This window comes from Rhyacophila brunnea, unplaced genomic scaffold, assembly GCF_057557595.1.
Source record: "Rhyacophila brunnea isolate RB1 unplaced genomic scaffold, BYU_Rbru_1.0 scaffold_44, whole genome shotgun sequence".
Classification (NCBI taxonomy): domain Eukaryota; kingdom Metazoa; phylum Arthropoda; class Insecta; order Trichoptera; family Rhyacophilidae; genus Rhyacophila; species Rhyacophila brunnea.
Window position 1 is genome coordinate 488920 of NW_028233109.1, and position 19156 is coordinate 508075.

The window sequence follows — 19156 nt, forward strand, 5'->3', positions numbered from 1 at the left end:
GTACTTAATAAAAATTTAGAGATAGCATATATTGTTTTAAGCAAATTTGATCAAACTCATAAGATTTTATCTAACGAAGGAATATCTTATTAAAACCAAATAAATTTAAGAAATAGGGAATAACCTGTGCAAAAAAATACGTCAGTTTTTAAAAGTCCTGATATTAAATCAAATAGAATGCAGATGAACATGGATGTAAAATATCGACGAAAAAAGTAAAAAGATTTATTTTTAACTAAACTGAATGTTTCTAGAAAATATTGATGGCTAAATATGACCACATCAACTAGTTCTATGCGTTTAAAGCACTCTATCGTGTTAATTATGGTTTTGATGACTTGCACTTGTATTTGGGAATTGTGTCAAGCTATTTCAGTGCCGCAATAAAGTGTATACTTAAATCTGAAAATTTCTAATGCGTTAGTTGGCTCACCAGTGCTTGCTGTATCTCTTGCAGCGAACAGTATTGGTTATTTGATTAGTAATTTGACCTTTTCTACCGTGAGAAGAATTCAAACATCTAATAATTAACTTTGAAGATTTTAGGTAGAATATTTACACCATACAAAATTTGCTTCTTATGTTAAGTTTGTATTTTCACAAAGAGAAATAAATTTTTTGGGGGATATAATGTCTTTTGATATTTTAGATCTATATTTATGAAACTATAATATGAAGATATAAATCTAAGAGTGTAACTTTTTAATCATACCTAACAATTGTAAACAACAATGTATTATTGATTTATTAATTAGGCCCCTAAATAATTAATGAATATAAAACCAATCAAAAATATACAACTTCTCGATAAAAACAAAAAAAATAGGAATAATGAATCTGCAGATGTTACAAAATTCCTTGAAACAGGAATTAAAGTAGTTATTAAAAGAAATCCAGAAAGATTAACCTATGAATTAGTGAAGTTAAAAAACAGATTGAATTACTTTCCTGAAGAGAAAGATATAAGAGTTGAATTGTTCAAAAAAGCAAAAGGGATGATTGTAGATTTCTTTAAAAACATTATAGATAAAGGACAACCAAAATTTGACGTATATTCAACACCATTTTTTCAAAAAAATCTTTTTCTTTCAACAAGTTCAATAAATCTGGTTCTCATAAAGAAACCAATAGAATTCGAAAATTTAAGCATAAAAAAAAGAAAAGAATCGAGAAAAAATGCAGAAAGTATGAAAACTATTTTAGGGATATTTAGTAATTCCGACTTTATAAAAAAAGAAAGTATCGTTTATATGAGTAAAGACAATCAGCCACATATTAAATTTATAGATTCGCAATTCGGATTCAAATTTGATATTACGATTGCAAGAAGTTGTTTTATCAAAAAGAGGAATTATATAATGCAAAAGATTGAGGAATACCCTTTTATTAGAGAAATATATCCATTGTTTACACAATATTTCTATATAAGAAAACTCGATAGCTCAGTTTACGGCGGTATTTCAGAAAATACGTTATTTTATTGGTTATTACATTTTGGAATGCAGCATCCGGTAGTTCAAAAAAATCAAATAGATATTTTCAAAAATATCGGTCCATTTATGATGGATTTTTTCCAATTTTATGGTTTAATATTTAAATATGCGAACGTTTGTTTGGCCTTTGAAGAATCCGCCGTTTTTAGAGAAAAAAACGAAACTGGCCATTCTATATGTATTAAAGACCCCGTTGATAAATCTTTTATTGGGAATACAAAGCTAGATGCAGCAGATTTGAAAAAAATGTTTTCCCATTCATATAAAATAATGGACATACTTATGCACAAAAAAATTTATCCCTCAAAAATAATTCTTGGGCTTTGGATGTATTATGAGGAGCAAGAAGATAACAATAGAAATAATGTAAGAGAAAAATATAAAAATCAAAAGGGTGATTTAGATTCGCCTAAATTTACAAATAGAATATAAAATATCAATGATCAGCTATAATAAATGCAAGTATCATTTAAAAACATAGAAACGCCTTCATTTACTTATATACTATAAATTTTTGGAAGTCACAAATATAATAAATACAAACGGTATCGGCAAATTTCTTTTAAAAATATATTTTGCTTTATTGCAATTTTCATCTGAGCTATATTCTAAGGTAGGATCTGTGTTTATGTTTTGGTTGTTTTTTTATCATCTTTTGGTTCCTGTGGAGTCTTTCCACTTTTATCATCTTCGTTATCATCTCCACCTTCTTTTTTCTTATCTGTCTCTTCTTTCCCACTATCTTTGTTACAGTTTAATTTAGCGGATAAAATATTGCTAAGCAATCCTACTTGCGTTTCTAAAATCTTAACTCTGGTCTCTAAATCTGCATCACCCCCAGATCCACCCCTTGAAGTATCAAATTTAAGTGTAAAATCATAAAAATATTCTAAAAAAGCCACTAAAATTCCTATAAAAAGAAAAAAAATTAATGTTTTCGTCTCTTTGTTCATCATAAGAACACTTCTTGATTCGGTATTATATATTTCTACGTTTTTTTTATAGGTTGTTTTTGACAGCGAACGAAGAAAACCCCTTTTACAAAATTGATTATCAATAAATCAAAAACTGTCATCAAATGTCGATATATGTTGCATCAGAACATATTTTCTTTATGTTAAATTTCACTTAAATAGTATAGAAGATCTGTACTATAAGAGTAAGTAGATTAGCTGATATGATATATCAATATACAAAATGAAAAATATATGGGGAAATATTAAGTTTATTTGCATTTATATTGATTAGTTTAGAATAAAAACTATATTGTAGCATTTTAAATACGTCAGATTCAATCTTTTATTTAAATATGATCTTAATAGCATTATTGCATCATAATAATCGAATCTGTACCTGTTAACATCTTTATATAGCAATATATCAGAGAAAAAATGTTAAAAATCCGGTTATTTCTAAAAAAAGTGTAGTAAATTAGCGTTAATTCATTGATTCTTATCAAGCGATAATCGATATAAAAAGCCATATAAGGTCAAGAGCTTGAAATCGAATATTAAACTGATCATAATTTTTTTTATAGTAATTAGGAGCCGTCTTTATTGATCATGCCACAAAAATATCATATTAAATTATACGAAAATAATCAGATTTCATTTCTATTCCAGAATGGATGATATCATCGATTAATATCGTTCAAAATATCATCATTTATTTATGTTTAAGGTTTATATATTCGAAATAGACTTCTATTCGACTCGCACACCATTATTTTTATTCATATGCAAAATTTATGATTAATTTCGTATCTTCAAAAAGTATATTGTTTAGATATTTTAAAAATAGATACTTAAATTTTGAAATAGATTGTGAATAATATTATCTACCCCCAACCCATGTTTTTACACTATGATGTGAATTTGATTATTATTATATTTGGATAATCTGTGGATTATTATTTGTGAATTTCAGTATCAAAATTAATGGAAATTTATACAGCAAAAAATACACAAAATAATTTGATTTATTCTTCGTTTGTACTATAAAAATATAAAAGCGATAATTCTACGAAAAAATCATCGTGAAAAGAACAAGTTCTGGACATAAAAACTATTATTGATCAGCACTCATAATATTACAAATATCTTAGAAGTTAGTATTCATACAATAAACTGATAGGGCACAAGAAGCTAAAAATTTAATATTCAATTATTTTGCACCACTATATCTTTGAATAATCGAATCAAATATAGTTCCATATTTTTCTATGAAAAATACCTATACCTTTTTAGGAATTTTTTTTCATTTTTGCATCGACAATATAAAAGATATACAAACCAAACTACTATTAAATTATGGTAAAATTTTGCATTATGAACAATAGAAAATGTATTTTTTTGTGGATCTTTGATTGAAAATATTTATCGAACGGTAGAATATTATAGAAAATAAATTGAAACATAAATACTATGATGATTTACTTAAAGGCGCAATTCATATTAAAAAAATACGTTAAGGTTTTATCTTTGTTCGAATAAAAATCTTCTTTGAAATATCGTCTTCGCCTTTTTAAAATTTCAGGGGATTGCCTATGATGTTTGAGAATTTGTAGAGTGTATATGGTCGAGCAGTGTGTAAATATTCGCCGTATAAAATGAATTTAAATTATTTAAAGTACGGATTCTCGACACGCAAGAGAATCGTTGAATTACCAAACTTGTAATTAGTACCACCTAACGGCAAGGGATGCAACAAACATCAATAGGCGGTACACAGTAAGAGAATATTTTCAGCTTATAATTTTCACTTGTTTGTGGCGGTGAAACAATTCGATTTTATTACCGAACACAAGTGAAAGTAATAAAAGACATTATTGGTATATGGGGGACGTTTCCTAGAGATGATGACCCGAATGGTGTGGTAAAAAAATTACATTGACCTTTATTGTAAATTAATCGCTGAAGAAATATTTATACGCCCACGCAACTAAAAAAATATTCAATAATAATATAAAAAGTAAAAAGACCGTCTTTTTGCTTTTTATGCGAATTCGGTTAACTCAATAATTAAAATATGGAGCTTTAACATAAATTATTTTGGTAGTTAGTTCATGATAATATAAAAACAGGGGCATTATTATGGAACCCTTTATTATTGTTATAGTGTTAGCGACGGTGAAAGATTTATAAAAATTTTATATAATGGGATTTTTGGGAAGTAAAATTGAAAAATAAATTTTTATGAGCGTTTAGATTAGTTGACTTAACAAGATCTTCTTTAAATAATAAATTGATGGTGCTGAAAAATACATTCTTTTATCAAAATAATAAAATATTGCCTTAAAAATTATTCTAAAAATGGCCAGTCGAGTAAATACTTAACCGTGATGCATGATATATAACGAGATGCAGTTTGAACTGGTTTTAGATAAAATTTTTTGTTTTTTTAAGGCTTTATTCGTTATTTTTGGTTTAGTATCATTGATAGAATTGAACACGGCTTTATTAAAAAGAATTAAAAGAAATGCTTTGAGCGATAAAAATAATTTTAACTTTTTTATTGTTCCAACATAAAGTTATAATGATTCGGATGATCTTTTTACACCGTTACATAGTCTTCGTAAAACATCTATGGATCAATCAATCGTTTTTTGGGTTTCTTTATTTGTGTTTCTATGAAAAAATCAAATATTTTGATTTAGATCTTCAATAAAATACAAAAAAAATAATTTTTTTTCTTTATAAAGCGTCTTTAGAACGTTTTTTCGTTTTCATTATTTGCACTTTATTCAGAAATTAAATCTTCAAAATCGTCGCAATAAAAAAATGTGTTATAATTAAACTCATTTTTTTATCATGCTTTCTTCAATTTTTTGTTATAAAAACCATAGTATAATGATTTTTTTCTATTTTTGATGTTGTGCATATTACTAGTATTATATTTGAGCAGGGGAAGGCTTACCAGAATGATCATTTTAGGTTCACTAAAAAGAAACGATTTCAAAATATATGGTACTAGTTTTAAAAAAATAAAACATATACATCAAGGAATAAATTTAAGTAATTTCTGGTTTATTTATTTATGGTTTACAAAGGCAATTTCTTCTCTCTAGTTCAAAATTTAAATGCCTCTGCACAAATTATAAGATATTTTATTACATAAACAAGCTTTTAATTGTATTACCCTTTTATCACTTAAAATTTAGTCTACATTTTTTTTCGAATCAGAGCTTATATATTAAAGAGATATTTTTTGATCATTTAAATTTTTATGCTGGTTATAAACATGAGCATATGTAGATGTTAGAATATTTAAAAGGAAAATATTTACCGTTAGAAATAAAAATTAACGGATTCAATTAATATATTTGAAAGCTGATCTAAAGCATACTATTGCGGGTAAGGTGTTGAGTCTTGTTCAGAACCAATCAAACTAATTTAAATGCTTTTATGACAGATATAGCTGATATTTCTCTAAATCACATTTTAAATCAATGAAATAAGACAATAGATTTATTATTTCCATTGAGTTAAATATACATAATAAAACTTACGAGTAAAATTCAAATTTATGTTCTTTTGTTTTGAAGTTAAAATAATTTTTGATGGGCTTTAGATAAGATATAAACAACATCTATATAAATCTGGTATGGAAATGCCGATAGAACTTGGGTTAACTTAAAAAAATTTAGTGATCAACATAATCGAGAGGTTGTTATTAAAAGTAATAAGATAAAGTCAAAATTGACCGGGGCAGGAATCGAACCCACAACCATTCGATCTGGAGTCGAAAGCGCTACCGTTGCGCCACCCGGTCAATTGAATGACCACATAATAATAATAAGCTGTATACACTAGATCTGATCTGGATTTAAAAAAATGCAAAAACCTAGTAAAAGTTAGATTACAGGCGTTTAGTTTTGAATATTAAGAAATTGATATTATTAAAAGTCACCAAGCCCCAATCAAATCAAGATAATATATATTAACAAATTATACTAAATATTTTACTCCCATATGGGATAATCCTGCAAACGTGAATTTAAGCACCGTTTAGTGTTAAAACAATATTTTGATATATAATAGTGACAACTTCTCTCTTATTGACCAAGAGAAAATTCAAAATTCAAAAATAACCATTGAAATATCTTGATATAGTGCAGATAAGATGATTTATATTATTTATTCCATTTGCATTTTGTTTTCATTAAATATGATTTATATAATGGGGTGAAAAATATAGATAATATGAGCTGTTGAATGTTTTAAGTTAAAATGCTATAAATGTAAAAGTTTCATAAAAAGTATTTACAAGAACTCGAAGTTCAAAACAAAACTAATTCATGCATTCAAACTATATGATTAAGGGTAAATTCAGAACTAATAAGCCTCGTGAGAGTAGACGAAGAGAAATCCAAAAGTGGAGGTAAATAGTTCTCACGGGAAACTAATCAGCTTAAGATTAATGAAAAAATATTTTAAAGTATAATAGTAAAAATAACCCATAAATAAATTATAGAATTGTATATAGATAAGATATATTGATGTAATATATATTTAAACTCATCATTTGACCCAATATTTTTCCATATCGTATTCTGGGAAGAAAAAAACATAATATAATGATTACTCAGAAAACAATCCATGAATCAACACTAGAAAACTAAAATATAAAGAATACTAGAATCTATTTTTTATATATAATCTAAATATCCTAAATATAGTCTTTTTTAGAGAATTATTTCGTATTTTATGAATATTAATACAAACAGTAAATCCTTAACCAAATAAAAAAAACATATTTCATCATTAAAATTATGGTTAAACAGCATTTAAAGGGGGAAAAGTCTATGTAATCATGCGTTATCATTTTTGTATAGAATAATATTAGGAAATTCAAATTATTAATCAAAATTTTTTATTCCGGACCTATTTTGGTATATTTTATATAAAAATATGAATCTATCCTTTTTAGAAAAATAGCCTTGTAAAAATCGATTCAATACATGAAGTGTATTTTTTTTACCTTTCCTATCTGGGTATTCATAAATTTTATCTAAAAGAGGATATAGTTCTATATATTTATTGTAAGACTGATTTTATGATTAACTTTTCGTGTTTTCACGCGCAAAATTTTAGATTGCCCTATATTGCAGATTTGCTGTATACTCTTTTCACACACAGCATTCTTACAGCTTTCCTCAATGTATCTTCTACATCATAAAACTTATATAAAAGTGTTTTTTCAATATTATTTTTTTGTGCATATGCTTTCGCTACCCTTGGCATCACCAATAAAGAAGATATATATGTATATTGTAAAATAGTATTAGATTTAAAGTGAATCAAACATTATTTTTTTGCATATTTCCTTGTGATTATAGTTTTATTGATTGTAAGAAATATTCATCATAAATTTAGAAGAAAAAATAACAAGTCTTGTGTAATTAAAATAATAAATTCCAAATATTTTAGATAATATCTTTTTTGTACTACAAGAGTTTCGAAAGAAATAGATATATAGATGGTTGTATTTTATGCGTAATTTTGTATGGATTCATTACCGCTTAAATCATACATATTATTTTGCGCTTTTTACCATTCGAATTAATAAATTAAGCTTGGCTTTCTAAAAAATTCAAGGCACACGTATCTACATATTGTAATATGCGCCATAAAATGGTGTGGTCATAAAGCAACATGTGTCTGGTATTTAATATTTAGGATTGCCAACTGCAGCAGAAGCATGAATATAAACAATATGATTAAAGAAAACCCTAAATATAACAGTCTATTACGAAGAACTGTTGCTGAGAACATTGTAAAGATGATGACGCAAAGAAAATATTAAGGAAACAAAAAAATCCAAAGTTTTGTTCGAACCAATTTAATATAGAAATAAATCAAAATAATTCATAAATGAATTTTCTATATTGCTGGATTAAAATAAGTTTTCGTGTGTTTTAAAAATACAAAATTCGATCTGTCTTATCTATTGGTGAAAAATGCATCGATTTCATTTAAAATACTATTAATCACTTCTAGAACATAAGAAACAAATAAAAATTAATAAAAACAATGATTTAATAAAAAATGCGGGATTTAATATAAAAAAATGGTATCGGCTAAAATAAAAGTACATGAATCAATATCTTTAGCTATAAAAGAAGAAATGGAAACAAACGAGCGAATATTTGTAATTGGTGAAGAAGTTGGTAAATCCAATGGAACCTACAAATGCACAAAAGGACTTCTAGAGAAATTCGGATCCTCTCGTATTATTGACACACCAATAAGCGAAATGGGGTTTACTGGGTTGGCTGTTGGAGCAAGTTTTGCTGGCCTCATACCTATTTGTGAATTTATGACCTGGAACTTCGCATTACAGTCAATTGATCACATAATAAACAGTTCAGCAAAAATGAGGTACATGAGTGGGGGTCAAATAGGATCGCACATAATCTTTCGCGGGCCGAATGGTGTTTCACCAGGTGTTGGTGCACAGCATACACAAGATTTTTGTGCTATCTATGGAAGTATTCCAGGATTAAAAGTGTGTGCGCCATATTCATCTCGCGATCATCGAGGAATTTTAAAAAAAGCTTTGCGAGATGGTGATCCAGTAGTTATTTTAGAAAATGAATTGTTGTATAATGTCGAGTTTGAGATTGATGATTCGTTTAATGACAGTAACTTTGTACAAGAATATAAGTGTGTTATAGAAAGAATGGGAAGTGATGTTACTATTATTGGAATTTCTTTGAATGTTGCAATTTGCTTAGATGCTGCAGATAAATTATTTTCAAAACATAATGTTAAGGCAGAAATAATTAATCTTTTTAGCATCAGACCTCTCGATATAGAAACGATTTTTCAGTCTGTAAAGAAGACCAAAAATTTAGTGATTGTGGATAATGCTTGGCCAAGTTTTAGTGTTGCATCTGAAATAAGTTCGCGTGTCTATGATGAATTTTTTGATGATCTAAAGTGTAGTATCAAAAAAATAAATGGAAAAGATTGCCCGACTGCATATTGTACAGGATTGGAAAAAATATCGTTTCCTACGGCTGAAGATGTGGTTGAAACTGTTGTGAGCATGATTCAATAAAATTTTCAAAGTAAAAAATGATTTTTATATCAATTTTGAATAAATTAAAATATTTGAGAACCGATTGCAAGGTCGAATTCAATTATAAAATAAGTTTCTTACAGTCATATGCATTATAAAAAAATAGAAAATCAAAATTATTGTATTAATAGGGTGCAAAACTGGATTTTAAATCTAAAAAAAGGGGTGTTTACTATGAACTTTTGCGGGAACTTTTTATAATTATAAAAAACAAATACGAAAAAATTAGAAATTAATAACTTTATAAAAGATATCAGCCATTCATTTATTTTATGATGTTCTTTTGGTCATTATGATATATTTAAAAAGATTATTCGCATGCAAAAAAAAATAATTCCACCTTTTATCAAGCAACATTTGCATGTTCAGACTAAATTTTTTGTGTTTATATATGTTTCTATCAATATATATCAACTACACATACAAAAAAACAAATATAACGTGCACATGTCGTAAATTTTCTGTTAATCCTAACACGAAAAAGGATATTTTCTATGAAAAGATCTCTAGATACCCTCTAGATACCCTCTAGAACCAGATTTTTATTTGAATGTGGTATTTCAACCCACAAACATCTTTTAATACATTTTTTTGGAAGAGTTTTTGTATTATATTAAGGAAATATTTTACTTTTTTTATTCTAAACGGATGAATTTTTTAGAATATGCATCACTGTAAATGCAAAAGTAGTTTCAAATATTTATGCATAATTGTGGCAAGTATATCTTTTATTTTTAATCCAAATATTTTTTTAAAATATATAGAAATTATGATGGATTTAAGATTTTTAATTCATAATTTAATAAATATATGAAGATATTGCATGTTTAGATGAAAAAGCATGGTTTTATTTGGAATTGATAACAAAAATCAACATAAACCGTTTATTTGTACCTGTTTGTTTTTTATAATAAATTATATGAAATACAACTTTTTAAAATTATAAATTGTAATTACAAATTTAATTCAAAATATTGAAAGAAAACGAGCACATTTTGGATGATTTAATTCCGTTGATATTCTTCAGTATATATCAATAGATTTAAAAATCTAAAAACTATAGAGATTCAAAAAACCACAAATTTATATTAAAAAGTCAAATCTACAACCCACTCAACCGAAAGAAACATATTTTATTTTTTATTCTATTCATACAACCAGAGTATGTCTACCGAGTGATGAAGAAAAAAAAATAAAATAATTTAAATATGATAGATTGATTATGTGGGTGTTTTTAATTTATGGTTGTAAAAATACAGATATTTTATATTTTTTACTTTTGTTTTTATTGTGAATAATAAATTATATATAAAATTAATTTATCTTTTAGTCAATAATTAAAACAATATTATTCCTAAAAGTTGATTATAATAAAGCATATAAAATTGAAGAATAAAGCATATTTTTTTCATGTTCAGTTTGTTTCCATATATATTTTTAACAATCAATATTTTAACTGATTAGGCGTTAACTTCATTTTTAGGACGTCCACTTTTTTGATTTTGTACCCTTTATTTCAATGAAACACAAAAAACTAGCACACGGTTAAATGAATTCAATTGTTAAATTATGAAGAAAACTTAAATGAAAAGAACGCAAGTATCTTGGTGGTGAAGTCAAAATGCAGTGGTGTGATGAGAAAGGTGTAGTTCGTTAAAGAAGTGTCTGCAGAAAGGCTTAAAATAATTTGCAAGTAACTTTTTTTATTATGGTTAAGTCATGCAAATATATCATCCAATGAACAATAAAATAATGTATTAAGAAAACTTTATAAAATTAAATCGCATATGAATCAAAATTGATGAGAAAACATCGTGTATTGTATTATTGGAATTTAAAAATATATCATTTGCAGACTATTATGACACGATGAATAAAAAAACGGTGACAAAAGCATGTTTGCAATAGATGGGTCTAAGTTTGGTAGCGTAAGTAATTCTAGGGGCATTCTGTGAGGTTTCTTGAAATGTTGAAGACTACTGGCCACAAAAGAATTAAGTTTTTTTGTGGATGAAAATAGAAACACAGGAAACGCTAAAAATATATAGTTATAGTATGGAGTAGAGCACAATAATTTATACTGACGGCTGTAAACGATATAAAAGTTCAAATTTATACATTTCTAACACAAAACTGGGAATTATTAGCTTTTTTTAAAAGTTGCAAGACATTTTTATTACTTATTCGATCAATGGATGTTGGGCAGGTATAAAAATGCACGTTACATTTTAAGAAAAAACAAAAAATATGAATTTTTTTTTGATAAGATGTATGATATATAAAACTAGATAAATCATTCATTGATATTATTATTTGAATATATTTTATACTTTTTATCATGTTTTGCCGTTAGAGGAAGTAAAATGATATTTAACGCCCTGTGCTCCCAATATTAACACCATGAATATATATTTATTAATGGGTTATTTATTTTTTATCCCCATTAAATCAAGGAAAAAAAACTCTATATAGCAGCACAATAAATTTTTTTATTCATTAAATGATTTTAGTTACTTTATTCTTACACAAGGAATACTGCGAGTCGTATATTAAGAAGTAATGACTGCTTTCAGAAGCACAAACAATAATGTTTAGGAAAACACTTGAATTAATAGTCTCTAAAAAAAATATTCATATAGTTCATTCCTTTCACAGTTTTTCTCTAATCATTTTTTATTTCAAGACCTATTAGCTAATGTGTATTTCTCAACCCCACTGTTTGTGTGCATTTATTCGAAACAAATCCATATACGATCAATGATATTATTGTAACATAATATTACAGTGAGCATTTATTTTTATATTAAGTTAGCCCTAAAATAAATTATCGTTCGTTGTTATAAAAAGTTATTACGGATGAATTTTTGTTAAAAATAAAATTACTATAAATCAAAATTATTCTAATTTTATTATTATTTTTAACATTTAATCAATATTTATTTTAACTTATTACAGTAGTAAATATTTTTACAAAGGTTCTGAAATAAATATTCTAGGAAGGTAAATTTTCGCTTAAAGCAATAATAAATATCTTTGTAAAAACCTTATAATTAATATTCTAGAATGGTTAATCTTCATATGAACAATAATAAATATTTTCACAAAGGCTTTATCATAAAAATTTTAGAATAGTTAATCTGCACTTAAAGCAATATAATTTGTTTAACAAAAGGATATAGAATAAAAATTCTAGAATAGTTAATCTTCATATGAATAATAATAAATATTTTCTCAAAGACTTTATCATAAAAATTCTAGAATGGTTAATCTTCATATGAATAATAATAAATATTTTCACAAAGGCTTTATCATAAAAATTCTAGAATAGTTAATCTGCACTTTTAACAATATAATTTGTTTAACAAAAGGCTTTATCATAAAAATTCTAGAATAGTTAATCTTCATATGAATAATAATAAATATTTTCACAAAGGCTTTATCATAAAAATTCTAGAATAGTTAATCTGCACTTAAAGCAATATAATTTGTTTAACAAAAGGATATAGAATAAAAATCTAGAATAGTTAATCTGCACTTAAAGCAATATAATTTGTTTTACAAAAGGATATAGAATAAAAATCTAGAATAGTTAATCTTAATATAAATAGTAATAAGTATTTTTCTAAAAACTTTATCATAATATTCTTCAATATTCAATCCTCTCTTAGAGTAATAATAAATATTTATACATTGTTCTATAATAAATATTCTAGGAAGTTTAAGTTCGACTTAAAGCAATAGTAAATATTGTTGTAAAGACTTTATAATTAACATTCTAGAATAGTCAATCTTAAAATATATCAATGAAATTTCGCAATATACAAATAATACCATTTTTTGAAATTACATATAGTTATCTTATTAATGAAATATATAAAAATATATTTCATGCTGTATTAAATGATCGTGAAGAATTTATTTTCTAAGATTAAAATATTGCAATTTCCATGCAAACCAGTAATAATTAGTAAATACTTTGAAATATATGTAATATACTAATTAAGATAAAAGCCCCTAAATATGCATACACTTTATTCAACCCACAAGATCACAAAAACCAAAATCTTGCTCAAAACGATTCATGAGCGTTACATTCGCTCAAAAATGGCGTGCTCATTTCCATGCTGTCCAACACCGCATTTTCATCCAGAATTATGTCGTTATACAAAAATTCCGTTCATTGTAATTCCTACAAAAGAGGTTTTACAAACGTTTCTTCCTCTTTTTGAAAGCAAGTTTGTAGATGTTATTGTTTTACAAAGTGTTTTAGAAGATTTGCGTTGTGATGGAATGGGAGTTTATAAAAGAGTTAAGGGAGCTATGAAAAATCGTTTTACATTTTATAATGATTTTTTTGAAGGAACTTATGTGGAAGGAGATTATGGAAAATATAAAGTTTATAAAAATACGGCTAATGAAAATGTAAAAAACATAGCCACAGATCATAATGTAAATGAAGGAATTATAAATGATTATATTGCAAATGAAGTAATTACAAATGATTCTATTGCAAATAATTCTATTACAAGTGATTTTACAAGAATTTACAAAGAAGGTTTTTCATCGAACATTGAATATCAGAAATTCAAACGCGTTATTGAGTATTATAGAAAACATGACCCGAAAATAACCATGCTGATACTTACGAAAAACAATATCCACACTTTCCCAAATTTATTTAAGAACCCGCAACCGATTCATGATCTCTTAGTAGAATCAGAAAGGGAGAATACGGAGTATGATGATTATTATAATGAAGAAAGGATCGGTGTTATGGTTCAAGAAGGAAAGGTTGTTAAAGGGGTTTTATATGTGAATACCTATAACTGTTTTTCTGGGATTGTTCATGCTGAAATCAAGGGAAGATCAGTTAAAGTTAAGGTTATAGGGAGAAATGATATGAATAGGGCTATGAATCTTGATGGAGTTTATGTTGAGATCAAGGAAAATTCTGGGGACTTAGTTGAGTTAATTAATGAGGAAGGATCTGGTGTTCATAGCAATAAAAATAATAATGAAATGGGTAAAAACATGAATATTAGTATTGAAGGCAATAGAAAAGATGTGAATGAGGTGTTTGGAAAAATAGTCGGATTATTTAAACGTGATTATAAGCCTTTAATAGGGACAATAGACAAAAATTCTATAAATGGTAATGGGGCACAATATGTATTGGTGCTTCCTTTAGATAGGAAGATCCCAAAAATACGTATAAGAACAAGTCAAGTAGAAGAGATAGAAGGTAAAAGAATATTAGTAAGAATAAACGAATGGAAGAAAGATTCTTTATATCCGTTTGGCAGTTATTTAAAAGTTATTGGAAGTGTTGGTGATAGAAAAAGTGAAATTGAAAGTATTTTATTGGCCAATGGAATCGATTATAAAAATTACGTTCCTGGATATGGAATTCAAAGTGTTATCTCTGCCTTAAGATCAAAAGAAAGTAATTTAGCAGTTAAACTCGAAGATAATACCGATGAAAACACGGATCATAAATTAATTAACGATTATGAATTAAAAATGAAGGAATTATCGATTACTTATAAAAATATAGTTGAATCAGAAACAAATAAACGTTATGACATGCGGGGAGAGCTCGTTTGCAGCATAGATCCACCAGGATGCACAGATATAGATGACGCCCTTCATTGCATAATAAAAAAAGATACAATAGAAGTTGGTGTCCATATAGCAGATGTTTCATTTTTTGTAACTCCTGATTCCCCGCTTGATAACGAATCAAAGAAACGCGGAACCTCAGTTTATTTGACAGACAGAAGAATTGACATGCTTCCAGAATTTATTTCATCAAATATGTGCAGTTTGATCGAAAATGAAGATAGATTAGCATTTTCCGTTTTCTGGGAATTCGATTCAAACCTAAATATGAAAAATCACCACTTTAAAAAAACCATAATAAGAAGCAAAAAAAGTTTCACGTACGAACAAGCCCAAAACGAATTGAATCTAAACACAAATATTGGTAAATCTATAAACACACTCAACCAAATAGCAATAAAGTTAAGGAAGGAGAGGTTAAAAGACGGATCTTTAGAATTAAGCTCAAACGAGGTAAAAATACATTTCGATGACAAAGACGAAAATTATTTCCCAGTAGTACATAAAATCGAAAATAAAATCATGCACGACACAAATAAATTGGTAGAAGAATTTATGCTGCTTGCAAATGTAACCGTCGCAAAAGAAATATACACAAATTACAGAGAAAATTCTATGCTTAGACGACACCCGAAATTCGCAGACGACTCTTTCGATGAATTAAAAGAGTATTTGGGCAAAAAAGGCATAAAACTTGAATACCTAACATCAAAAGAACTAAATGAAAGCATCGCAGCAATAGAAGACGGTAAGTTTAAAGAAATAATTAAAAAAATAATCACCAGATCGATGAATCAAGCCGTTTATTTCTCTTCTGGATCTGTGCCATTCGAAGAATTCAAACATTACGGTCTTTCCATGCCAATATATACCCATTTTACTTCTCCAATAAGAAGATACGCCGATATTATTGTTCATAGACAACTAGAGTCAATTCTTAACAATGAAAAAAAGTTTTATATGGAATCAAATGTGATCGAAGAAGTTTGCAGAAACATTAATATGAGAAATCGAAGCGCCATGTATGCTAGCATGGATTGCGATAAACTTTTTGTTTACCTATTCATCAAAAGTAAGGGGAAAATGATGGCAGATGGGTTTGTGCTAAGGGTAAGAAAAAATGGAATTGTGGTGAATGTTCCTGAACTTGGAATCGAAGACACTATTTTAGTCGAGGATGTAGAATATGTCGAAGAAAAAAATGCATTTTTAAGGGACGGAGAAGTGGTGTTTAAAGTATACGATCAGCTAAAAGTCGAAATTGCCCCAAACGATGAAATGTTCTTTATAAAAAGGCATTTCGATATGCGCATTATTCAATAATTAAAAATATTTTTATTTCTACATTAATTTTCTCCTAGAATTCTTAGGTAGATGCCAACGGTAACCATGCCTTTCTTAAAAAGATCCATGTTTCCGCTCTACTCTCCTAGATTCCTAGGTAGATAAAAAGAATAACCATAATTTTATCAAAAATATTCATTTCTAATTTACCCTTCTAAAATTCATAGGTATATAAAAAGGGTAACCATACTTTTATCAAAAATGTTCATTTCTAAATACTGTTTTGGAATTCCAGTGTAGATAATAAATATAGCGATACTTTTATTAAAAATATCTATGTTTCCTCTCTATTCTTCTAAAATTCATAGTTATATAAAAAAAGTAACGCTTCTTTTCTTAAAAATATATATATTTCTACCATACTTTTCTAGATCCCTAGGTAGATAAAAAGGGTAACCATACTTTTATCAAAAATATTCATTTCTAATTTACTGTTTTAGAATTCCTAGGCAGGTAATAAGTGTTGCGATGCTTTTCTTAAAAATATCTATGTTTCCGCTCTATTTTTCTAAAATTCCTAGGTATATAAAAAAAGTGTTGCGATGCTTTTCTTAAAAATATTTTTATTTCTACTATACTCTTCTAAAATTCATAGGTATATAAAAAGGGTAACCATACTTACATCAAAAATATTCATTTCTAATTTACCGTTTTAGAATTCCTAGGCAGGTAATAAGTGTAGCGATGTTTTTCTTAAAAATATATATATTTCTACTCTACTTTTCTAGATCCCTAGGTAGATAAAAAGGGTAACCATACTTTAATCAAAAATATTCATTTCTAATTTACCGTTTTAGAATTCCTAGGCAGGTAATAAGTGTTGCGATGCTTTTCTTAAAAATATCTATGTTTCCGCTCTATTTTTCTAAAATTCCTAGGTATATAAAAAAAGTGTTGCGATGCTTTTCTTAAAAATATTTTTATTTCTACTATACTCTTCTAAAATTCATAGGTATATAAAAAGGGTAACCATACTTTTATCGAAAATGTTCATTTCTAATTTACTGTGGAAGAATTCCTAGGCAGGTAATAAGTGTAGCGATGTTTTTCTTAAAAATATTTTTATTTCAAATATACTTTACTCCTAAAGAATTCTTGAATACGTAAAAGGACAATTTGATCCCTTATCTTCATGTTTATCTGAAATTTTTATGGTTTTACTAATTATATTTACTTTCTAAATAAAAAATACACCACTTACCTTGATGTTTTTAATTTTTAAAAGAACCTATTCATCTATTAAAGTTATCTAAAAATTATACCCTCAATTTAATTAACTGCTAAAAAGTTCCCTTTTGTAAAACTTATTTCCCGCTTTACTGTATTATGATTATTTAATGATATTCTGACTTTAACTTGATCAATCAATTATTTTCACATAAAACACTGGTATCAATTTTTCTATCCTAGAACTGCAAGTTTTTTAAAATTTATTTAGCTTAATCTATATTTGGCTGATTTGGTTTGCCTATCTATTTCATTAAATATATTATCTCATCAAATTTTCTAATGATAGCAGGCAATATGCCATGCCATCTATAGCGTTTTTCATGCATTGAATATATATAGGTCAAATTTTCAATGGTCTATATGAAGTTTAGTCAAAATATTTTTTAAAATATCGAAGCTTTGTATTTTGAGGGAATGAATATCTTTACATTACTTTAGTACGCAAATATGTTTTTTTATGCTTTATTTTTAGCGCATCCTAGAGTTTTTAAATGATATTGACCTTGTATTTTTATATCAATTTTTGAGTCTCGTCTACTGTTCCGCATATATTTGCTTGATTTAATATAATTTCTTTGACACAATTTTTTCCTATTAATTTAGCACCATTTCACACAAGTGATATATTTTAATAATAAATACCAATTTTTAAAGACTTTACACAATTGCCTATAAATAAAGAAAAAAAATATTAATGGTACAATATGAATATACTATTGAGATATTTTTAGCATCCTTTGCGCATTAGAAATGTAAAAACCAAAATTTTAATAACTGTGCCATGATATAGATTTTATCGAACTTATTTTAATAAAATGATCATGAAAAGCGGCTAAAATTATCGAAAATATACTTTAAAAATATATATATGCGTTTAGAAGGCATATTTGGGTGCTATATGAAAAAAAGATTGCATTTTTTTGATCACAGCGAAATTATATTTATACAAAAAATAAAATCATGATGCAAAAATATAAATAAAACTCGAACATAAAATTTTAAACGATTTGATTAAATTCATAAACGAAATCCAATATTAACTTAATACTATTAGTTCGTTCCAATAATAATTCATATTTAAAAAAGATGTTTTAAATTTTTTTAAGCGTTTAAACTGTGTTGTTATTCGTCTTCAACATAATAATAGAATACATCATAAAAGGCATAATTTTTGATTAAATGGTAATATAAAATACTGAATCGAAAAATAATCATTGGATAACTAATTCAAGACCCCTCGCTATTTAAGCAAAAGTATGAATATTTAATTTAAACTTATAGTTCACAGAAAACAAATAATCAAAAAAATACTTTTAGAATATTTATTATCAAGATATATATATATATATTTTATTTGTTATAGTCTATATGTGCAAAATATTATATAT

At 26.6% G+C, this 19156-nt stretch overlaps 1 protein-coding gene and 1 non-coding gene across 2 annotated transcripts; one reads left to right on the forward strand and one right to left on the reverse strand.

Moving 5' to 3' along the window:
* Positions 1 to 6191: 6191 nt before the first annotated feature.
* On the reverse strand, positions 6192 to 6263 carry TRNAW-CCA (transfer RNA tryptophan (anticodon CCA)). Its single transcript has one exon. It is a non-coding gene; the product is annotated as a tRNA-Trp (tRNA).
* Positions 6264 to 8867: 2604 nt separating this feature from the next.
* LOC147066631 (exosome complex exonuclease RRP44-like) lies at positions 8868 to 18250 on the forward strand. The gene is made up of 6 exons (XM_085955104.1): positions 8868 to 8872; positions 14879 to 15018; positions 15241 to 15396; positions 15589 to 15862; positions 15980 to 16123; positions 18241 to 18250. The coding sequence occupies exons 1-6, from the start codon at positions 8868 to 8870 to the stop codon at positions 18248 to 18250; spliced, it is 729 nt and encodes a 242-aa protein (XP_085811230.1).
* The last annotated feature ends 906 nt before the right edge of the window (positions 18251 to 19156 follow it).

Bases quoted from the DNA above. Each gene is read 5' to 3' on its own strand.
- LOC147066631 (XM_085955104.1), top strand. The intron at 15,019-15,240 runs GTAATTTAGCAG...TAATAAAAAAAG, and splicing joins TGCCTTAAGATCAAAAGAAA to ATACAATAGAAGTTGGTGTC. The intron at 15,863-15,979 runs GTATTTGGGCAA...AATAATCACCAG, and splicing joins TCTTTCGATGAATTAAAAGA to ATCGATGAATCAAGCCGTTT.